General features: G+C 37.5%; 1 protein-coding gene across 2 annotated transcripts in view; it reads left to right on the top strand.

Annotated features, from left to right (window-relative positions):
* RAB28 (RAB28, member RAS oncogene family) overlaps window positions 1-19347 on the top strand; it is a 66857-nt gene extending 47510 nt beyond the window's left edge. The window contains exons 4-7 of one of the 2 annotated variants that reach the window (XM_015571861.1): window positions 9515-9618; window positions 11422-11499; window positions 17093-17187; window positions 18451-18547. In XM_015571861.1, coding sequence (XP_015427347.1) covers window positions 9515-9618; window positions 11422-11499; window positions 17093-17182 — 272 coding nt within the window. In that variant the 3' untranslated portion in view covers window positions 17183-17187; window positions 18451-18547. Of the gene's footprint in view, window positions 1-9514; window positions 9619-11421; window positions 11500-17092; window positions 17188-18450 lie in introns of both variants that reach the window. The other variant, XM_015571860.1, reaches the window with a different exon arrangement.
* Window positions 19348-21811: the final 2464 nt, after the last annotated feature.

Here is a 21811-nt window from a genome sequence, read left to right as displayed (position 1 = left end):
TCATTCGTCCGTCACTAACCCCCCTGCCAGCCTGGTCATAGGCAGCCATTTTTTGAGGGTGAGATATGAGGGTTAATTTGCATATTACCTCCTTATTATATAGGATATTTTGTAAGTGGCTATTGTTCTATGTGCTTTTTTTTCCAGCTGCATGTGACAAAAGAACCAAATAAGCAAAGCTTAAACCAGCGGTTCTCAACCTGTGGGTTGCGACCCCTTTCGCGGTCGAACGACCCTTTCACAAGGGTCGCCTAAGACCATCCTGCATATCAGATATTTACATTACGATTCATAACAGTAGCAACAAATATAATTTTATGGTTGGGTCACAACATGAGGAACTGTATTTAAAGGGCCAGAAGGTTGAGAACCACTGGCTTAAACGATAATGAACTTAGTGTCTTAGTGATTTCATTTCATACAGTCTTAATTTCTGTCTCTTACATATAATGAAACTTAAAAGGAAAATTCTAACCAGAGGGGAAGATTCAGAACAAATATGGCAAATGTCCTTACCTCTACACAGATAACATAAACACTTAAAACAGTATAAAATGGTAAGAGATAGGAAGAGACATTTCACAAAGAAAAAGAAAAACTAGTATGCAGGAAAAATGTTAAATTGCATAGAGATTTTAACATTTGCACTAGAATTAAAGTTCTTTTATGACACCTTTTTTTAAAAAATCTCTTTGTGGAACACAGTAATTTCCAAGCAGTTATTTTTTAAGAAGGTTGGTTAAAAAATCTACAAAGTCAAAGTCAAGTTCTGGTAATTTTTAATTTTCTTGCATTAGCAATTCTTCTAGTACAGTATGATTTACTATGTCATCATACAAAGACAGCATTAGAGAGTGTACATGGCAGGGTAAAATTAAACACATGCTCACAATCAAATTAATGTATTTCATCTGTCTTCAACTAATAACAATCTGTCATGTTATCTATCTGAGTAGGGGCATAAACAGTTTATTTTGTGTTTGGAGTAACTTCCTGGAGGTAGTTAATGTGACAAGTAGTTTGTTTGAATTGAGTATAACCAGATCAACACTCTAGATGTTTCCTTGATAACCTAAAAATTACTGTGAAAATCTGTGCAAGTGCTATATTTGTATTTTGTTTTTACTTTTTTAAGTTAGACAGTGACATATTTTACAATCATTTCACTGAGAATATTCTGTTTCTGACATCATACGTGGACTGAGGAGCACAAATAGTTACTTTTCATGTTTTTTTCCATTGACAGAATAGACAGTGAAATAATTAATTAGCACCATGTAATACTTTCCATTTTTTTTTAAAAAAAGTGTGAAGTAATGCAATCTGGTGTGAATAAAAAAAACTCATATTCATTATAGAATATGTGCTTAGAGCATGTTGAAAATTAATATTTAGGAAGATAAGAATGTTATAAAGTTCAGGCCAATATAAAAAGTAGTATCAGCCCTAACCGGTTTGGCTCAGTGGATAGAGCGTTGGCCTGCAGACTGGAAGGTCCCAGGTTCGATTCCGGTCAAGAACATGTGCCTTGGTTGTCGGCACATCCCCAATAGGTGGTGTGCAGGAGGCAGCTGATCGATGTTTCTCTTCCATTGATGTTTCTAACTCTCTATCCCTCTCCCTTCCTCTCTGTAAAAAATCAATAAAATATATATTAAAAAAGTAATATCAGTATTATTGTGATGTTTTTAAGAATTTTAAATTTTACTCAAAATTTTACATCAGTCTGATAAGTAGCCCTGATTATTGTATACTTGATATATCTAGTTTTTAAGCTTTTTGTTACAGTTGGTACTGTATTTTTAAAGACTATTCTGTTCACTATATTTAGGGGTGGGGAATCTTTTTTCTGCCTAGGTTCATTTGGATATTTATAACATTATTTTTGGGCCATAAAGAATTATCAACTTAAAAATTAGCCTGCTATATTTGGTCAGTCATTTAATTAACTCTCCCCTGATGCTTTGGCAGGGCCAGACCAAATGATTTCAAGGGCCTTATCCAGCCCACCTGCTGTACATTCCCCACCCTTGCTATGGATAGATGCAATGAAAATGCCTGAATGCCAGTAAACAAATAGGCCTTAAAAAGAGAAGTTTTCATAGGAAACCATCAACAAAAGAAAAAGACAACTTACTGAATGGGAGAAGATATTCGCCATGATACATTGATAAAAGGGGTTAATATCCAAAATTTATAAAGAACTCAGGCAGCTTAACACCAAATAAACCAAACAATTAAAAAAATGGGCAAATAACCTGAATAGACACTTCTCCAAAAAGGACATGCAGATGGCCAATAGACATATGAAAAGATGCTCAATGTCACTAATCATCAGAGAAATGCAAATTAAAACCACAATGAGATACCATCTCACAGCTGCCAGATGGCTATCACCAATAAATCAACAAACAACAAATGTTGATTTGGAGAAAAGGGAATCCTTGTGCACTCTTGGTGGGAATGCAGACTAGTACAGCCACTATGGAAACTGGATGTTCCTCAAAAAATTAAAAATGGAACCGACTTATGATCTAGTGATTCCACTTCTGGTATATTTCTAAAGAAACCCAAAACACTAATTTGAAAGAATATATGCCTTCCATGTTCACTGCAGTATCCTATATAATAAAGAGCTAATATGCTAATTAGACTGAACAGCAGAATGACCTTCCGAAAGCCGGGGCTGCAAGGGGCTGTGAGGGCCAAGCCCCTTGCACAAATTTCATGCATCGGGTCTCTATTCCTATATAATAAAAGCCTAATATGCTAAGTGTCCGTTCAGCCAATCAAAGCGTAATATGCTAATGATATGCTAAGGGTGCTCAACCGCTCGCTATGACATGCACTGACCACCAGGGAGCAGACAGTTGACTGGTCAACCAGTCGCTATGATGTGCACTGACCACCAGGGAGCAGTCGCTCTGACTGGTAGGTTAGCTTGCTGCTGGGGTCTGGCCGATCAGACTGAGCAAGATGGGCCGGACACACCCTGGAGCCCTCCTGTGGTCCCTCCCCAGCTGGCCAACCTCCTGTGTCCCTCCCTGGCCCCAGTCGTGCACCAGTGGAGGCACTTGGCTTGGCCTGTGCCCTCTTGCAATCCAGGACTCCTCAAGGGATGTCAGAGAGCGGTTTCAGCCTGATCCTGCAGGCCAGGCCTAGGGACCCCACTGGTGCATGAATTTGCTATTTATAATAGCCAAGATATGGAGGCAACCCAAGTGCCCATCAATAGACAAACGGATAAAAAATAGTGGTACATTATACAATGGAATATTACTTGGCCATAAAAAGAATGAAATCTTACTATTTGAGACAGTATGGATGGATCTAGAAGGTATTTTGCTAAGTTAAATAAACCAGACAAAGACAAATATATGATTTCACTTACATGATGAACAAGATGAACAAACAAAGATGAACAAGATGAACAAACAAAACAGAAACAGACTCATAGACAGGAAGAACAGACTGATGGTTGCCAGAAGGGAGAAGAATGGGGGTTGGAATTGGTAGTTACAAAATAGTGATAGGGATGTAAAATAAAGTGCAGGGAATACAGTCTAACTGTGTATACAGTGCCAGACAGGTACCTGAAATATTGGGAGGGATACTTTGTAAAGTATATGATTGCCTAATTGCTGGGCTATACACCTGCATCAAATACAAAATAATGTTGAATGCAAACTGTAATTGAAAAATAAAAAGTTGTCATAGACTTGCATGATTAGCATGTGTGTGTTTTAGAAGTGAAAATATATACATAATTTTAAACACGTAAATTAAATTTAATAAATTATTAAAGGTATTAAGCTCATTATTGATATTTCTATCTCTCCCCCTCCCTTCCTTTCTCTGAAATTAATAAAAAGAAAAAAAGATTCAAATAATCTGTGAGTGGGGATATGGATGAAACAAGATTGGTCATGTTTGGATAATTGTTCAGGCATCTTTCCTTGTATTTTCCAACAAAATGTATTGACAAGGGAAAATGTATTTCAGTTTTCAGACTGTTTTCTATGTATTACTTGAGCCTTTTAATGGCAGAAAAAAATATTTCTACAATTGTAAATTTAAAACATTTTTTCCTAGTAAGTAAAAATACAAAATATTCTTCTCAGTTTATAATTAAGTTTAATGTAATTTTGTGACTATTAGATTGAGTATTGCATAACCTAAATTACAGAGACAACTATACTATAATGCTTAGGTTTTTATTACCTTTCTAATTATAATTTCAAGTTATCATTAGTGAATAACTCAAGACTTGGTATATAAGAGGAAGAGATTCATTTTTAACAAGTAGATGTAGATCTGTATTTTAAATTGTTTTTCTATTAGTTAAGGTAATGCTAGATGCTAGACAAACAGTCCCTAAAATTTCAATATCTTAGTACCTAGTAGTGATGCACGTTAGTTCTTCATTGCATTGGTCAGAAGTTTGTCTCATGGTCACACCTAATTGCAAACTAATCTGGGAAGTGTAGTGTTGCTAACCAACCTGCCCATCTTATCATTATATGTCTACTAGAGGCCCGGTACACGAATTCGTGCATAGGTGGAGTCCCTCCTGGCTGATCAGGACTGTCTTGCTCAGTCCCAATTGGGGCCGATTGGGGTTGGGGGGAGGGACTGTGGGAAGTTGGCCGGCCTGGGGGAGAGACCGCAGGAGGTTGGCCAGCTGTGGGAGGTTGGCTGTGGGAGCTCACTGACCACCAGGGAACAGCTCCTGTATTGAGTGTCTGCCCCCTGGTGGTTAGTGCACATCATAGCTACCAGCTAGTTGTCTAATTGTCTGGTCATCAGGTCATAACGGTCACTTAGGCTTTTATATATATAGATTTTTCTCTTTTTGTTAAGAACAGCAAAGGATCTTAGGTCTCACCCTGCCTGAAGATAACAAATTAGCTTACTACCTCCATGGATACTGGCAGAATGTATGAGACTCCTGGGTCAGAGATGAAAGACTTTATTACTCATAGCAAGCAGGATGAGTTCCATATTTGCATTGGTTCTCTTTGCAACCCAAGTTTCACCTGGGCAATGTGACCTCCATAGATGATGTGCATGCAGTGATCTGTATTACAACTGAGGAACCCAGAGTTAAGGGAACCTAAATCTTTTATAATAGGTCAGAAGTCAACCTCTGACCTTTGCTCTCAAGGGAGATATTATTATTATTTAATGATCTTAAATATAATATTGCATGCAACATGGGAGATACTATTTTTATTATACCAGTCAATAAAGAGACTTGCAGTTTGTGTCTGAGGGAGACATTAGCTGTATATATGCTGCTTGCCATGCAAACATCTTTGAAAGGATAGTTTAAAACAAAAGCTCATTTTAAAATTTTACTTTTCTCAATTTATTGTTAAACTTTATTTTTAAAATTCTAGTATATTTTTCTGTCATTTACACACATATATGCATATATAATAGGCTTACAAAGTAAGAATTTTACCATATGCGTAATTGTGTACTCTACATTTTAACATCCTAAAGTATTGTGTATTTTACCTAGTATTCTTTTTCCAGCTTTGTTTTATAGTAGAGGCCCAATGCACAAAATTTGTGCAGGGGCCTTGGCCCTGGCCCCCACCCGCTGTGGCTTTGTCCGGAAGAACGTCCGATCTAATTAGCATATTATGCTTTTATTATTATAGATAATATAATTGACATATAACATTGCGTAAGTTTAAGGTACACAGTGTGTTGATTTGATACGCTTATGTACTGCAAAATGATTACTCCAAATGGTTAGCTAACATCTGCACCATATCACAGAATTGCCAGGACTCAACTTCCTTCTTAATCAACTTAGATTCCTTTCTTCATAAATGTAATTACTACATTGCGTTTACTGTCTTCAACTTCCCCGTCATTTTCATTTATTTTAAGTGGTTGAGAAAACCTTAGTTCTACTTTAATGCAAATCTCTATCCACCCATGCAGCTAAATGAATGTGGCTGCAAAAAACCCACCAATACACTGTGTCTCATTTTAAATCCAGGGGTAACTATTTTCAAATGACTTTTCGGTATTTTTCAAATCTCATATTAAATCCATTAGCGTATTCTATTTACCTTTTATCCTGAACATATTTTGAGAGTCTGCCCCACTTTTTACTATCTCTGTTGCTACCACTCTTGTCCTAAGTAACATTCTCTCTCAGATTATAGCCCCCTCAGTGGCTTCTCTGCTTTACATTTGACCCTCTATAGTTTATTCCAAAAGAAAGAGCCCAGAGTCTTTTAAAATGTGAGTCAGATTATAACTTTTCCCCCTCACAACCCTCCAGTAACTTCCCATCTCTCTTAGAGTGGTCGACACACACTGCACAATATGGCCCTGGCTTTTTAAACCTCATTTCACGCTATTTCCCTCCCTTGCCAACTGATTTTAGCCACTCTGGCCTCCTGGCTTTTCCTTGAGTATGCTAAGATAATCTTCATTAGGACCTTTGCACTTCATTTTCCTCTGCTTGGAAGACTTTCTCCCAGATATTCTTGGTTCTTAGCCTTCTTTAGGTTTTTTACCTAGCTGTTTAAAATACCCCTGCCCCTTATGTACCCTTTATCTTTCTTCATAAAATCTATCAGCATTTGTCATACTATAGAATATACTTGTTGGTCCTTTCCCCTTCATTAAAATGTAAGCTCATTGTTAAATCTGCAGCATCCAGGACAGTGCCTGACACTCAGATATTTGTTGAATGAATGAATGAATCATCAGTAAAGTTTTACATTGAAATTGTTAAGCATGATGTAATATGGTTGAGGTAAAAGAAATGGCATATACACTGAGTGGCCAGATTATTATGACCACCTGATGTTTGTAGACAAATTAGCTATAATTTCGTGCTGAAGTTGCCAGAGGACCAGACCATTATAAATAGGGAAACAGGTTGTTTACCACGACAGTAGAAGTGATTTTTTTTCTGAAGATATGGGTAAACAACGTAATTTAACAGCCTTTGAATGTGGGATGGATATATATATATATATAATGACAACCTGTTTCCCTATTTATAATGGTCTGGCCCTCTAGCAACTTCAGCTCGAAATTACAGCCAATTTGTCTACAAACGTCTGGCCACTCAGTGTATACAATATTAATGCCTTTGTCCTTCATATTGTTTAGATGTTGGAAGGATATATGCCAAAATGTTAATAGTAGTTGTCCTTAGTTAATGGCATTTTAAATTTCATTTTCGTAATTGTTTTTCTGAATATTTGGGAAGTGAGCATATATTACTGTTATTAGGGTGGCTTGGTTGGTTGGAGTGTCATCCTTTACACCAAAAGATTGTGGGTTTGATTCCTGGTCTGGGCTCCTGCAGGAGGCAACCTATCAATATTTCTTTCTTTCTTTCCTCCTCCTGCTCCTCCTCCTCCTGCTCCTCCTCCTCCTCCCCCTTCTCCTCTCTCTCTCCCTCCCTCTCCAGTCCCTTCTTTCTTTCTAAAATCAATAAAAAAACATATTCTCAGGTGAGGATAAAAAATATATATATGTATATACACATATATATAACACCTTGAAAAATGATGTGCTTTACTGAAGGACATAAAGGAAGTTAAATCATGTAGCAGTAAGTGTTATCACATGTATGATAGGTGGATACTGGATAATAATTTTAAGAATATTCTTAAAAATAGAAGAAAAGAAAGATTTTATTAGTACTGTAGTAAATGAACCCTCTTAATGTTAAATTCTAAGACAACAAAAGGAAACTTTGTAGTGAAGTTGTGTGTTTTTTTAATTTCTGCTGTCTCATTTGTCAGAATCTCAGTCATTTAAAATAACTTTGATATCCTTAATGGTCTTCTACGTTCATATACTGGGGATGACTTTTTGAGAAATGATTGTATCTTTTTCATCTGTGGGTTCTTACTACCTAGCACAGTACTTGGTATATAATAGGTACTCAATAAATGCTCCCCCATACCCCTCCCCATCCCACAATTGATCAGTGACATACTGGTCTTCTATTGCTATCTTCATTAGGAAAACTTTGGCTTGGATAGTAAATTACCCAATGCTATAGATAACTTATGTGATAGTTGGGGAGTTGTAGGGAAGGATGGAGGGAGAGAAAAAAAGAAAAAGAAAAACGTTGAACAGTGATAGATGGTTCCATTTGAAAAAATAAGTACACACACACACAAAATGACAAACTTGCTTTTAAAAAAAATTGGTAGTTACTCAGGGGGATTTTTCCTAATGTCAGGATTTGTTCTTACTCTTGTTGAATTAGGAAAGTATTTTAGCTTTAATATTATGATAACCTAGATATATAAATGTCAGTGCTAATAGCTTAGTATTTTAGTCTTGTATAAATTGATGCCTGTGGTATCTGGACATTTTTTGGCCTTTTTTTTGTAAATAAGGTCTTAGTGATGTTTAAGGAATAGCAACTTGTGGTCATAAAAGAAAAACTCCATATTATTCAAGCTAAGCAATATAAATGGGACTCAGAATCCCTGACTAAATAAAAAATCTCCTAGAGAAAAATCTCTTGAGCCTACAAACTAAAGACCTTCAATATAATTTTAAATAAAACCTTTTATGTAAAATGAGAGTACTTTTTAGTTGATAATCAATTGACACTATTATGTAGGCTCACTAGATTTGCAAATTTACAAGTTTTTACAAGTCAGTTGGGTCCCTTCCTCAGGAAATCAGTTTAACTTTTTCCCTCCTATATTGACTCAAAGAACCCAGTTGTCCTTAAATCCTGTGAATATATTTGCCTTATAATTTGACGGCATTGAGTCAACACCCTTATAGGGTTTCTAGTGTTGTAAAGAGAGAAACTGTTCAATAAAGGGTCACATTTGAAAAAATAGACTGTGCCAGATGAAACCGGTATTGGATATGAATACTGTGCTTTGCTTTAAAGAACCTACAAGTATTCAAGGACATAAATGCTTACCCCTTACTTTCGAAATGCATACTTTAGGTTTGGAAAGTAGCTGAGCTGTCTCCTTGTAAAATTAAACCATGGCTTTAAATAAATTAAATACACTATGAAATATTGATATCTTTTAGTAGAAAATTAATTACATATTTATTGAATGTTAATATTTATAAAACTTGCAGAACTATTCTAATTATTAAAGTAATTAAACTGTTTCAATTAAATATGAATCTTTCAATTAATCTCTGTTCAAACATATTATACGAAGGAAATCTTTTTTGAGTATCATCAATGTTCCAGAAGCTATATAGAGAATAAGAATGATAGCTTTCATTTTTTGAGCACTTATCAGGTACTGGACATTTGCACTATACATGGATTAATTCTCAAACACTCCATATAAGGTAGGTATATGTGTTATTCTTAGTTTTTATGTTTAGAGACCGAGGCATAAAAAAGTTAAGGAAATTGCCTAAGATTACGCAGTTAGTGCCTAAGCTGGGATATAATACTGGAAGATAAGTCAAACTTAAACATGTTAAAGTATGTTGATTGACTCTAATATTTTTTTTCTGTTTCTGTTCACCTTTCTAGTTGATTTGGAGCATATGCGAACAGTAAAACCTGAAAAACACTTGAGGTTTTGCCAGGAAAACGGTTTTAGTAGCCACTTTGTCTCAGCAAAGACAGGAGACTCTGTAAGTAACAATGAAAATGGATCTTATGAGTGAGATTTTACATTTATTTATTAATATTCATAGGAATGATTTCCATTATTTTTTGCAACAAATTAATGCTTATTGAAGATATAAAATAGACTAGATTAGATGTAACATGTTTATTCTGTTTATATTACTTTTGTAATTCATTTAACGTAAGTTTATGGTTGTTTAAGAGTTTAAAAAGAATATAAATCCCCATAATTTCAGCATTCAGAGATGACTGCTAATCTCATACGATGATTCATTCCTTCTAGTCTTCTTTTTCTGATCCTCACAAATATTAGTGCTCCTGCCAGCAGTTTGCATTTGCCGAGTGCCCACTTTGTGTATTTCTTTTTCTAAACTTACTTCCTTAGTGACCTCATCTAGTCTCGTGGCTTTGATCAGACTCAATGTTCAACTGTCCACCCTAGACCTCTGCTGAGATGTCTGATAGGTAGTCCAAGTTTAATTCAGGTCCATTCTGAGCTGTTGGTATTCCCTCTTCAAATCTCTCACACTCTTCCCACTTCAGTAAATGGCAGTTCTATCAATTACTAAATCCAAAATTATATTGGAGTTATCCTTGAACCCTCCTTTCTTTACACCTCAAGTCCTCTTGGCTCTACTTTCAAAATATGTCCAGAACCTGGTGGTTATTTCTTATATTTACACTGCTACCACTTTGTTTCAAGCCCCCATCATCTCTGACATTATTATCTTCGCTGGTTTCTTTTTTGTACCCTTGATCTTCTCTAGTGAGTACTTAGTACAGCAGCCGGGTTGAACCTATCAAAATAGAAGTTACAACAAGCCACTGTCCCAGGGTTTCCATTTTACTCAGAGTAAAAGCCACAGCCCTTCTGATAGCCTCCCAGATCTTACATGATTTGTAATCTCTGCTTATTTTCTTGTACAGTCCATCTCCTCTCCATTCTACCACACTAACTTTCCTGTTTTTCCTTAAACATTGACTATCAGTGAACTATAATATATATTACTTTTTGAGGTGCAAGTGACATAAACCTTTCGGAGTATGTATCTCTTTTTGATTAGAAATCAAAATTAGATTAATAAAATTGTGATAAATATTCAGTAAGTAATCATTAGGTAAGTAGGGATAAGAAAATGATAGTACACTTATGAAGCAAAGACAAGTTATACCTTACAGGTGAACTCTGGATTGGAGTGTTAGAAATCATAACGTAAGCTAACAGTGTATGAAAAGTTTGTTTATAGAGAAGTGTTTGTAGACTTTTGCTTATTGATAATGGAGTATACTGCTCCTTCACTCTGAACTGATAAAATACAGTAGGGATTTCTAAGTTGTTCTGCTCAAAAGATGTGGAGAGTTCATTGACTTGAGAGCAGCAAAGATTTTTAAGGTATAGACTAAAGCCAGGTCAAAAGACCAATTTAAAGTTGGCAGTGAAAAACCCAGGTAGTATACTGTATTCTCATTTTCTTCAGCACCTGTAGGTGTTTGTTTTGCTAGTATTTTTTGAATGTGGTCACTGTAATCGTCTTATGTTAAATCTTTAAAATGTAAGTTTTTAGGGATTTATATTTAGATCAATTTACTGAATTTTATGAATTTTTTCAATTTATAGGTTTAACGACTTAAAAGTTTATTACATTTAAAATTTTGTTGTCTCTGACAAATAAAGCTATTTTTGGAATAACCTGGTGCATCATATTTTGTAATTCTTGCTATTTATCATTGTTTAGAAAGTTCAGTTTATTTGAAGGTAACTTAAGCATGCCTGTTTTAAATCATTTAAACCTATTTTTGGTATGTAGGTATTCCTGTGTTTTCAGAAAGTTGCTGCTGAAATCCTTGGAATCAAATTAAACAAAGCAGAAATAGAACAGTCACAGGTGATTATATTGAACTTTATATTTAAAGAGTAATTTATTTCTTTTTAGTAGTTGGAATAATTAAGTTCTAGTCTCTTCGTGGGTTTGATGATTATTCACTGTACTGCACATTATATCTCTGGCTTTCCTACTTTAGTGTAAGTTTGTACCCTTAACCGTATCTACCCTGTCCTCCCGCCCCTCATTCCCAGGTAACACCATTTTATTCTCTGTTTTTACAAGTTTGGCTTTCTAAAGTTTCACATAAAAGTGATATCCTGCGGTATTTATCTTTCTCTGTGTGACTTACTTCACTTAGCATAATATACTTAAGTTCATTCATGCTGTTGCAAGTGGCTGAATGTCCTCCTTTCTCATGGCTGAATAATATTCCTGTGTGTGTGTGTGTGTGTGTGTGTGTGTGTGTGTGTGTGTGTGTGTGTTTACCACATTTTATTTATCCATTCATTTGTTGTGGGATGGTAAGGTTGTTTCCATATCTTGGCTGTTGTAAAAAACACTGTGATGAACATTGTGGTACATATATCTTTCTGAATTAGTGTTTTTTTAAAAATATATTTTATTCATTTTTTACAGAGAGGAAGGGAGAGAGATAGAGAGTCAGAAACATCGATGAGAGAGAGACATCGATCAGCCGCCTCCTGCACATGCCCCACTGGGGATGTGCCCGCAACCCAGGTACATGCCCTTGACCAGAATCGAACCTGGGACCTTTCAGTACACAGGCCGATGCTCTATCCACTGAGCCAAACCGGTTTCGGCTAGTGTTTTCTCTTTTTTTGGACAAATATCCAGGAATGGAACTGTTGGATCATATGATAGTTCAATTTTTAGAGGAACCTCCATCGTGTTTTTTATAGTGGCTGTACCATTTACATTCTTACCAACAGTGCACAAGGGTTCTCTTTTCTGCACATCCTCGCCAGGACATCTCTTGAGTTCCTGATGATAGCCATTGTGTGAAGTGATAGCTCATTGTGGTGTCAATTTACATTTCCCTGATGATTAGTGATGCTGAACATCTTTTTCATGTGTTTGTTGGCCATTTGGATGTAAAGGACTAGGGGGGAAAAAGACAAAGAAGTTCAGGTTTTATATTTTTTGTTTATATATACAAGGTGTATATTAAAACCCAAAATATATATGGAAAAAGAGGAAGGAGAGAAGGAAGAAGGAAATATATATGGAAAAGGAGGGAAGGAGAGAAGGAGGAAGGAAAAGGAGGAGGGAGAGAATGGAGGGAGGGCGGGCAGGGGAGAGAGAGAGGGGGAGAGAGAGAGAGAGATGTGAATGGTTTCTGTGGGTTTTATGCCATTTAAAAGATACCTGAGGGGATTTGGTGTAATGTTTGAAAGTGTTTTTATTCATTTTATAGGAATTGGTAGACTCACTGAGTCACGTGGAAATTGATGCTACAGTAATTTAGTTTGTGACAAATATTTGTAATAAGGCTGTAGTCTTAACTTCATTCACTGATTTATTGAAAGAGATTCTGTTATTTTAGTTCTAACCGAGATCATTACTGTTTGGGAGTTATAAAATGACTTTCAGCACATTGAGCAAGTTTTATAAGGAAGAGATAGGGGAAGAAAGAGAAGAAATGGAATGTTGTTTCTGAATACAGCCCACACGTTTTGAGAGTCTACTTTGTGCCAGGGACCACAGAGATGAATAAGTCCTTGTCCTCAAGGAACTCCCAGCACAAATGGGCAGACAGGTATTTAAACAATTAAGTACACTCTAGTTGCGTTTCTCACAATTCCCAATTTAGTTGATAGTTTCATTTTCATTGTTTATTTGTTCTCTTTTTTCCCCTGCCCCAACCATTCTCCTCTAAGATAGTATAAAAGTTGGGAAGGGTTGTTAACAAATGTCCTAGTTTCTGAGATTTTTCAGAGTTTTTTGTTTACAAAGTAGTCAAACCTTTACGAGAAAAAATAAATTTACTACTGCTGTTCTCTCGGAAGTTTAGTATTCAGCTCCTTAATAATGCATTAGGTAGTCTGAAATGAAAATGTACTATCTTGTATGTTATCTCTCTCTGTCTGAATTGCAAGGATGTTTTGCCTTCTATACTTGGTGTTCAAAGTTCTTAATACATTCTTAATACATTTTAAATCATGACAGTTTCACTTGCCAGTTAATAAACTATGAATTTCTGTTTGGTTTAAATTAAGTATGCATTAGTTTTTTCTAAACAAAAATTTCATATCTGAGATACTCACTAAACTTGCTAAAAATATGTATTCTTTATGTGACCTCTGAATACCTTCATACTCTATATAAAAGTTTCTAGCATAGGGCATATAGTAGGCATGTTTAAGATTTTAATTCTGTTTTACTTAGTGTATAACTATAAACACAAATGCCTTTAACCCCTGATACTTCTCTTTTCTGTTTTATCTGAATACTGACCTTCCTTAAGGAGCCATAAGGAACTTAGGTTCTTCTTACCTAGATGTTAATATTTTTGTATCATTTTGTCAAATAAGTTTACAAAGACTGCACTAGTGTTTATTTTTTATCCTAAGCATCACCTGTCTTCCTTATAGAACATATTTAACCACTTTGTTCATACTAATCTAAACCTCAGATATTGAACATTGCTTAATCAATTTCCATATCATATCTTTCTCTAATCACCTTTTAAATTTATTTTTTCATATAGTTTCAAAACTAGATGGGACCTTAGAGACCATGTAGATAAACGTGGTTTTTTTTATAGCGTAGTCCATCATGAAGAACAAAGAGGTGAGTAACTTGCCTAAAGCGATGAATGTTAGTGGCAGCGCACTTTGTGGAAGAACAGGGAGAGTAGCTGTCTTTAAGTTCCTACAGTGTACAGAGTACTATAGTTTTAAATTGCTATATCCATGCTTTAAATGGCAATCTATAATCTTGTTATACTTTATATTATGGATGTATAGCAGACATATATTCTTTAATAGTTTACACATCTGTTTTCCATGCTGGACTCTTATGCGTCTCAGAAACAGAGATCGTGTATTTTATTATTTATCTGAATGTCTTCAGTACCTAGAATAGTGATTGTCTTTGAATGAATGATAGTGGCAAGTGTTTTTAGCCTTCAAGGTATGTTTACTCTATATCCTGAGTGTGACAAACTATAACTTTTCAATGATAAACATGTATCTACTATCTGTATGAAGACACAGTTGCAGAGTAGACCAGATTTATTTTTTGTGTTTTCCCAAGAGTCCATCTCTACTCCTTATACCTTACTTCCCCAGCTCCAGGGTTGCTTTCTTGCTTTCCGTCTAGATAGCTACCGCTTCCACTTCCAGGACCCATCACAGTTACTCTTTACATAATAAGGGCTAAGCTGGTGTTCAAATAAAAGTTGATGTTTTGTAGGTAACATTTTCTCTGAAAACAAAAATAATGACTTGTACACGGACTGACTCCTGTGAAATCCCCTACCATGAAGTATATGGCCTGGATATTCTGTTTTGCTACTCCTAAAAAGCAAAGCCTTGGTTCTGGCTGCTAGTTCAGAAACTTTGTACAAAGCTTTATGTCAAACAACGAAGGCCCCAAAGAAAGAAAGATGTTGCCTTTTTAGTTCTTCATTAATTGGATGAAAATTAATGCTGAATATCCAAGCCATTTATATTAGTCAGTACATTGACCAAATATTTTGACCGTAGGTCAGTAACCTGGTTGTGTTTATAGGATAGGGTTTAAACCAACATTTTGGAGGATTGATGAGTTGCTTACTGATTATGAAAATCCCTTTTCTTTATTGTAACCCACAGTTTGTCATGTAACAATTAGGTTCGGTCGAGGACAGATAATGGTGTTCAGTGTTTTACTGACATACTCCTCTTGCAGTACCTCACATTGTGGTTAGCAATGCTTCTGCCCAGTAAATCGCAGTCTTGTCCAGCAGTTAAGCTGCTGCTGGGAATTGGGGCAGAGCCTGCTTAGGCCAATATACTGTACCACCCTACTCATTTACTCCTAGTTCATTCAGTCTTTATAAGTGCCATTGCAACCAGCAGCCTTATTAACATGGTTTTCTATATTTGTTAATTATTAAATGCTGTTATGAAATAAGAGTTTTCTGAAATAAGATACTTGAAATTATGAAAGGAAAAAAAGCCAGGATAATTTAAAGTTGAACAATTTAGAGAGCATGTTATCTCTGTCATACTTGTCACATATAGTCTTTTTAAGGGTTATTGCAAACAAAAACCTAACACAGTAGTTTTTTTTTTTCTAACACAGTAGTTTTGATTCTTTAGTTTAGCAAAACTCTTAGTTGAGAAAATAGCTGTTGTGCTTAAATACTGTATGTCATTTTTTTAAATGACAGAAAAGTGCATTTTGAACTTGTTTTAATTTTATATGAAATACTAGAGGCCCGGTACACAAAATTCGTGCACTGGGGTGGGGGTGGGGTGTCCCTCAGCCTAGCCTGCATCCTCTCCAATCTGGGACCCCTTGGGGGATGTCTGACTGCTGGGGATTGGGCCAAAACTGGCAGTCGGACATCCCTCTCAGCTGGCCATCTTGTGGTGGCCATCTTGTGACTGCATGGTGGCAGCCATCTTGTGTGAGTGTGTGACGGTCAATTTGCATATTACCTCTTTATTATATAGGATGGGATGACCATGGACATTAGGGTTGTGAGGATTGGGGCAATTAGCATCAGAAGAATATCTTTGAGCCATAACTGGTTTGACTCAGTGGATAGAGTGTCAGCCTGCGGACTGAAGGGTTCCAGGTTTGATTCCAGTCAAGGGCATGTACCTTGGTTGCGGGCACATCCCCAGTGTGAGGTGTGCAGGAGGCAGCTGATCGATGTTTCTCTCTCATCAATGTCGGACATCTCTCATCGACTATCTCTCTCCCTTCCTCTCTGTAAAATATATATATATTTTAAAAGAGAATATTTTTGACAAATAGTAAATGTTATTAAATATAAAATTTGTAAATCCTACATGACTTCCTCTGATATATATATATATGCATTCTCTTTCCTACCTTCAAAGAAAATTAATTACTCCTTCCTCTCTATTACCACAGCATATAGGTCTACTAGTACAGCACTTATTCTTGTATGACAATTATCTGTGAATGTATTTCTCTTCCCATGGGTCCCCAGCAACTTGTGAACAGATGCTGTGTAACTTAGCTGTGCATTCCCATTACAGAGTGACTGGCACAGGGTAGATCCTCAGTAATGTTAGTGAAAGGAAATGGAATTAATACTTTTACTGCATGTTAGCATAGAAAAGCACCATAATTCTTGGTTGTTCTCTGAATACTGGGAATTATATATGTTATGTGTAATTGTGATATCAAAACTAGAACTCACAACTTATCTGGGAGGAGCAGACAAGTCTATTTTAACAATTAAGTGGCATTATAAAGAATGACGTTTCTTGAATCTTTACTTGCTTTCCTTCCTTTTATATGTCTATATTCTGCTGTTTTCTTTTGAGACATGTTTAAATTTATGTGTATATTCCTTTTTCTCCTTTGGTGTTCCCTTCTATTTTCAGTCATTGAACATGCTTTCCATTTTTTCTTTCTTCTTCATCTCGTTTATATTGTACGGAATTGACAGCGTATTGTCAGGGCAGACATAGTGAAGTACCCGGAAGAAGATAATCAACATTTCACCTCTGCTCAGACTAGACTCTGTTCAGTACAGTAGTGCAGGTATAACGGATAAATTACTGCATTTTCGGGGAGGAGGGTGGTGAGAACTAGTGAATGCTATCTTGTTCTTTTCCCCTTATGAATAGAGAAGTTCAAATGATGATTGTACATTATTGGAATTAATATTGCATACATCCTGTTTTAGAACTTTGAAATATTGATCCTTTGCCAAGAGACTTACGAATGAAATAAGGAATTGGGAACAAATTAAAATAACATTTCAGTTACTTTCACTCGTATTTGTCTTTATGGTTGTGTTTATTACATGTGCAGTGAAGTGGAGAATTGAGGCAGTTATTTCATTATTCATTCCTTACCATTTTTCCTGAAATAGCCTGGTAATTGAAAGAGTACTTTTAAAATTTGTCTTGAATTACTCTTCTTTGTCTGCTTGTGTGTGCAGATTTAGTAAAAGAGTTGAAAACAGTAAAGGATTTGTTTTAATGTAAATTATTATATAGAGATGAATATTAGGGCATATTGCTAAATTTATCATTATCCTTGAATGTGGCTCAGAAAGAAGGAAGGAAGAATTAAACCTATCTTTCAGTTTAAATTATTTTAAAAATATGGGTATGCAGTAATTTTCTAAATTCTCATTCTGTATTTTGTTAGTCATTATTATAACCCATTAGTGAGCAATTTGGAAGTAAGTTAGGGGTTTGGGAGGAACGTTTTAAAAATTGGCAACATTTTAAATATTGAGTTGCTCAAAACATTTCTCCTTTTCTATGTGACTTTTAACATTCACACCTCTTCTCACTAACTCACTAATTACTATAAACATTCTTTAAAAAGCTATGGCTGGGGATAGTGGTTTATGGAAGTATTAATAAATAATGACTTTTTTACTTTGAAATAACAAAATCTTGTCTATCAGTTAAACTATGTAAATGATTAATTTTAAACCTTTGCTTTAAGTGTTAACCAGGGTTTAATATTTTATATTAATTTGTCAGGTTTTTATTAGACTTGTGATAACTTCAAGCTTATGTCATAAAACCAGGAAAGACTCAATTAAGGACATGCAATTAGATACTTAAAACAAAACAAAACCCAACAACAACAAGAAAGCCCCCTTGCCCGCCAATCCCAGCTCTGCTCTAGTTTGTTCTGGTTGGTTCTTGTAATATCAGCTCCTGCTTCATTTATGGTGTCTATCATCAGGGGTTCGCCAAAGTTCAGAAAATGAAAATATACTGTAAGGAGCCCTTTCTGAATGTTCTGATGCCCTGATAATGACTCTGTTTTCTTTTATGACAGAGGGTGGTGAAGGCAGATATTGTAAACTACCACCAGGAACCCATGTCAAGACCTGTGAACACTCCTCGGAGCTCTATGTGTGCAGTTCAGTGAGCGCGTGGTCCTGTGTTGGTGTGTTGGCTGCCCTGCCTTTGTGTGGGCTGAGGACCTGGAGGAGCTGATTTATCAGGGGCCATCTCTGTAGCTCAGTTAACCCTTCCCTCCCCGCTGGCTTTCCCTGGGTGTGCTGCTCCCGGCCAGAGGCAGCTCCCGGACTGGAGAGAATTCCACTTTGGGACCACACACTTGGAATTCAGATGGAAAGCCCATTCTCTGGAGTTAGACTGCCTCATTGAAAGAGAGTATGTCCGTTCGCTTTCATGTCTTCACTTCTTTTTTCCCAGATGGCAGTTTTTTAAAACAAGTATGGAAGCTATCCAAGTCCTGATCCTCAGCCAGGATTTTGCCATAGCACAGTTTCATTCTCTTATCTGAACTCATACATGGCAAACATGCTTCAGAGTACAGACGGTTAACAAGTAATATATTTTATCTACAGATGCTAAAGAAGGCGACCTTTTGCTGTCTAACGTGAGAGAAAATATATAAAGCTGTATCTAACTGAAAATGCTGGAAATAAAGCTGTAATAGAAATATTTTTTCCATTTTTTTTAACAAAGGACCTAAACTGTTTATATTGTAACTGTAGCTCACAGAGTGGTGAGTATTGCTGTTGTACTTTATCACTGTGTCATGGTCATGTGCATTGTGGAATACTCAGATCCGATGCTGCATGGACTTGGATGGATGCATCCGAGTACCCCAGGACAAGTTAGGCCTGTTGTTGGATCATTGTGGATCAGACCTGTACCTGATGTTCAGATGTTTCTCTCCTGCAAATAAATTTATTTAAATTACTTTCTGGGAGCGAGTTTTCTTTTAGCTATCTTCCTTTTATATAGAACCAATGTGTATTTGGCTGTAACATCGGTGATCATGTACTGATTCAAGTCCAGACTCCGCAGCCTGACATTCCAGAGGCTCCACGGCAGTGTACGGCTCTCTCCCTTTCTCAACCTCTGTGCAGAGAGCCTTAGCCTCCCTCCTGTGAGCTGTGCGATGCTCTGCCCTCCTGTCTCTCTGCACAGGCTCCCCCCATCATCTGGAACCCCTCCATCCCTCCCTTCAAGTGTCTGCTTCTGCCATCCAGCCTGTGGTCACCATGAGGGAGGCTCTGTGCAGGGCACGCTTGTCTCATGTTTTCTGAGCTAAGGCGCAGTGCCTGGCCTGGTGGGTACTTAGTATTTGCCACATTGAAACGAGTGGATGCCGCCCCTCCACAGTCTCCTCATCTCCAGTCTCCTCATCTCCGCAGCCACAAGTTCCCCATGAGCACCTCTCGATGGCCATTGCCCCTGCCTATCTGAGTCACAGTCATTCGTGTCCTTGTGGTTTACTGTCTCATAGGGCACAAGCTTGCGCAGGGCGGAAAGGGTCTCAGGAGTGCCCAGGCAGGGAGCCTTTCACAGGGAGGTTTGCTAAAGTGTGTGCAGAGATTTTGGACACCCTCACTTTACAGCTGTAAGAAATTTTAGAAAAATTGTTATTTCATACCCTGTGTGACTAAGAAAACTGAAGTTTAGAGAGAAAAAACTCGCTGGAGGCCATGGAATCACAGAGCCAGACCCCACAGAAATCTCCGGTCTCTGGACCAGGGTGGCACTTGTCAGGAGTGATTTGAACTTAGCAAGTTTAGAAATTGTGACTGCTCTACTCATTAGGCAGTGGGTCCAATCCTATTCTACTTTGGTTTTTATATTTTTCAATGTATAGCAATTAGGCATCCCTTTCATATGCCTATCAAGGCTATAATCCCTTCAGGGTGGTTCAGTTTATCCTTCTCATCAACATCTCCCCAACGCTGGCTAGTCAGTTTCCAGGGAGAACGTATATTTTCTCTATCCTTCAGGAGAATACAAAGTTGGATGAAAGAGATCTCTACTCTCAGGGATCTTACAGTCCGGTAGGAGAGGTGTCTGTCTGTGTGGTTGCTGCAAAGGCTGTGCTCAGTGGAAGTCTACTGTTAAACTAAACTGCCCAGGGCCTTCCATTCAGGAAGAGGCAAGCCGTGCTCTTCTGCTCATGTGTGTTGTTTTGCATCCATGTGAAGACTTGAGGATTTTCCGCTTTCTTCAGTCCAGTCATTGCAGCATTCACAGGTTCGACTTGCTGCGCATCCCTGTGACTGCAGGTGAGTGCTGCGGGGATGCTGGGGAGGCTGAGAGAACTTGCACAAGGCCTTCGGTAGGACCAGGTGCTTCCGTGGTGTGTTTATACAGCCAGAGCCCCGAATGGAACTGGCCAGGGACGGGGGCCTGTGTAGAATCGCTCTGTCCTGGGCATTGCTAGGCATTGGACACATGAACTATGTGTTTTCTCCTTCAAACCTATGACAGGGGTAGCCTTGTCCTCATTTCACACACGGACACCAAATCTGAGAGTCTGTGGTACCACCAGGTGCCTCCTGGAGTCAGAGGTAGAGCCGGGATCCACACAAACCAGTTCTGAGATAGGACGAAGGAGGCTGGGTGCCGATCAGGCTGCCTTCCTTTGGTGAAGATCACACAACCAGCCTCCTTCCTGGGACCCTACCAGGCCTGGGTGTTAAGTTGTTCTTTTGGGAAGTGGTGATGGCTCTGCGGAACCAACCACCATCTCCCACCACCGACCACCTAGACCAGCAATGGGTGTCCAGAGTCTGGTGGGGGTAATTTTGCCCTCTGCTCACTGAGGTGAGGATGGAAACGGCCTCCTTCCCCCCTCACCTTTGGCCTCATTGGTTTTATGTCTCTCCCAGCTATACTTGCCTGGGCATTGAGACCTTCTGTCTCAAGGACAGCAGGCAGAGAGAACATGCAATATAGCATATGGCCAGAGCAGACTATTCCATATTACAATTTTCCCCATACCTCGGGTTTTATTTTGAAACAAAAACGTGGGAGTCATGCTTATTTTACTTTGTTACCTCTCCTGTCTACAGTTTTTAATTTAAAAAATTACACGTCTTTCCAGCTTGTTTTAGGTACTTTGTCTCCTGAAGCATGCTATAGAGTTTCAAGCTCATTGTGGTCACTTCTGCTGCTTATTGAACTTTTGAAAAACACAAAAGTTTTCAGCCAGAACTGGTCATTGGATGTTGCCTTTCAAGTGCACCCTCTATTATGTGTGGCGAACCGCTGCGGAGTGGTTTTTGGAGTGGCCCAAAGAACTCCTGTGACTGCTTTATTATTCCAGGAGGAGGTAAGCCAGGGCCCTTTAAAGTCGATCACTGAAACAATGTAAGGGAGCATAATAATTTGTGTGTCATGTAAAAATAGAAACC

The sequence above is a fragment of the Myotis davidii genome, unplaced genomic scaffold (assembly GCF_000327345.1).
Source record: "Myotis davidii unplaced genomic scaffold, ASM32734v1 scaffold204, whole genome shotgun sequence".
In the NCBI taxonomy this organism is placed as follows: domain Eukaryota; kingdom Metazoa; phylum Chordata; class Mammalia; order Chiroptera; family Vespertilionidae; genus Myotis; species Myotis davidii.
Note: the sequence above shows the minus strand (reverse complement) of the source record. Positions and strands in the feature narration are given on the sequence as shown.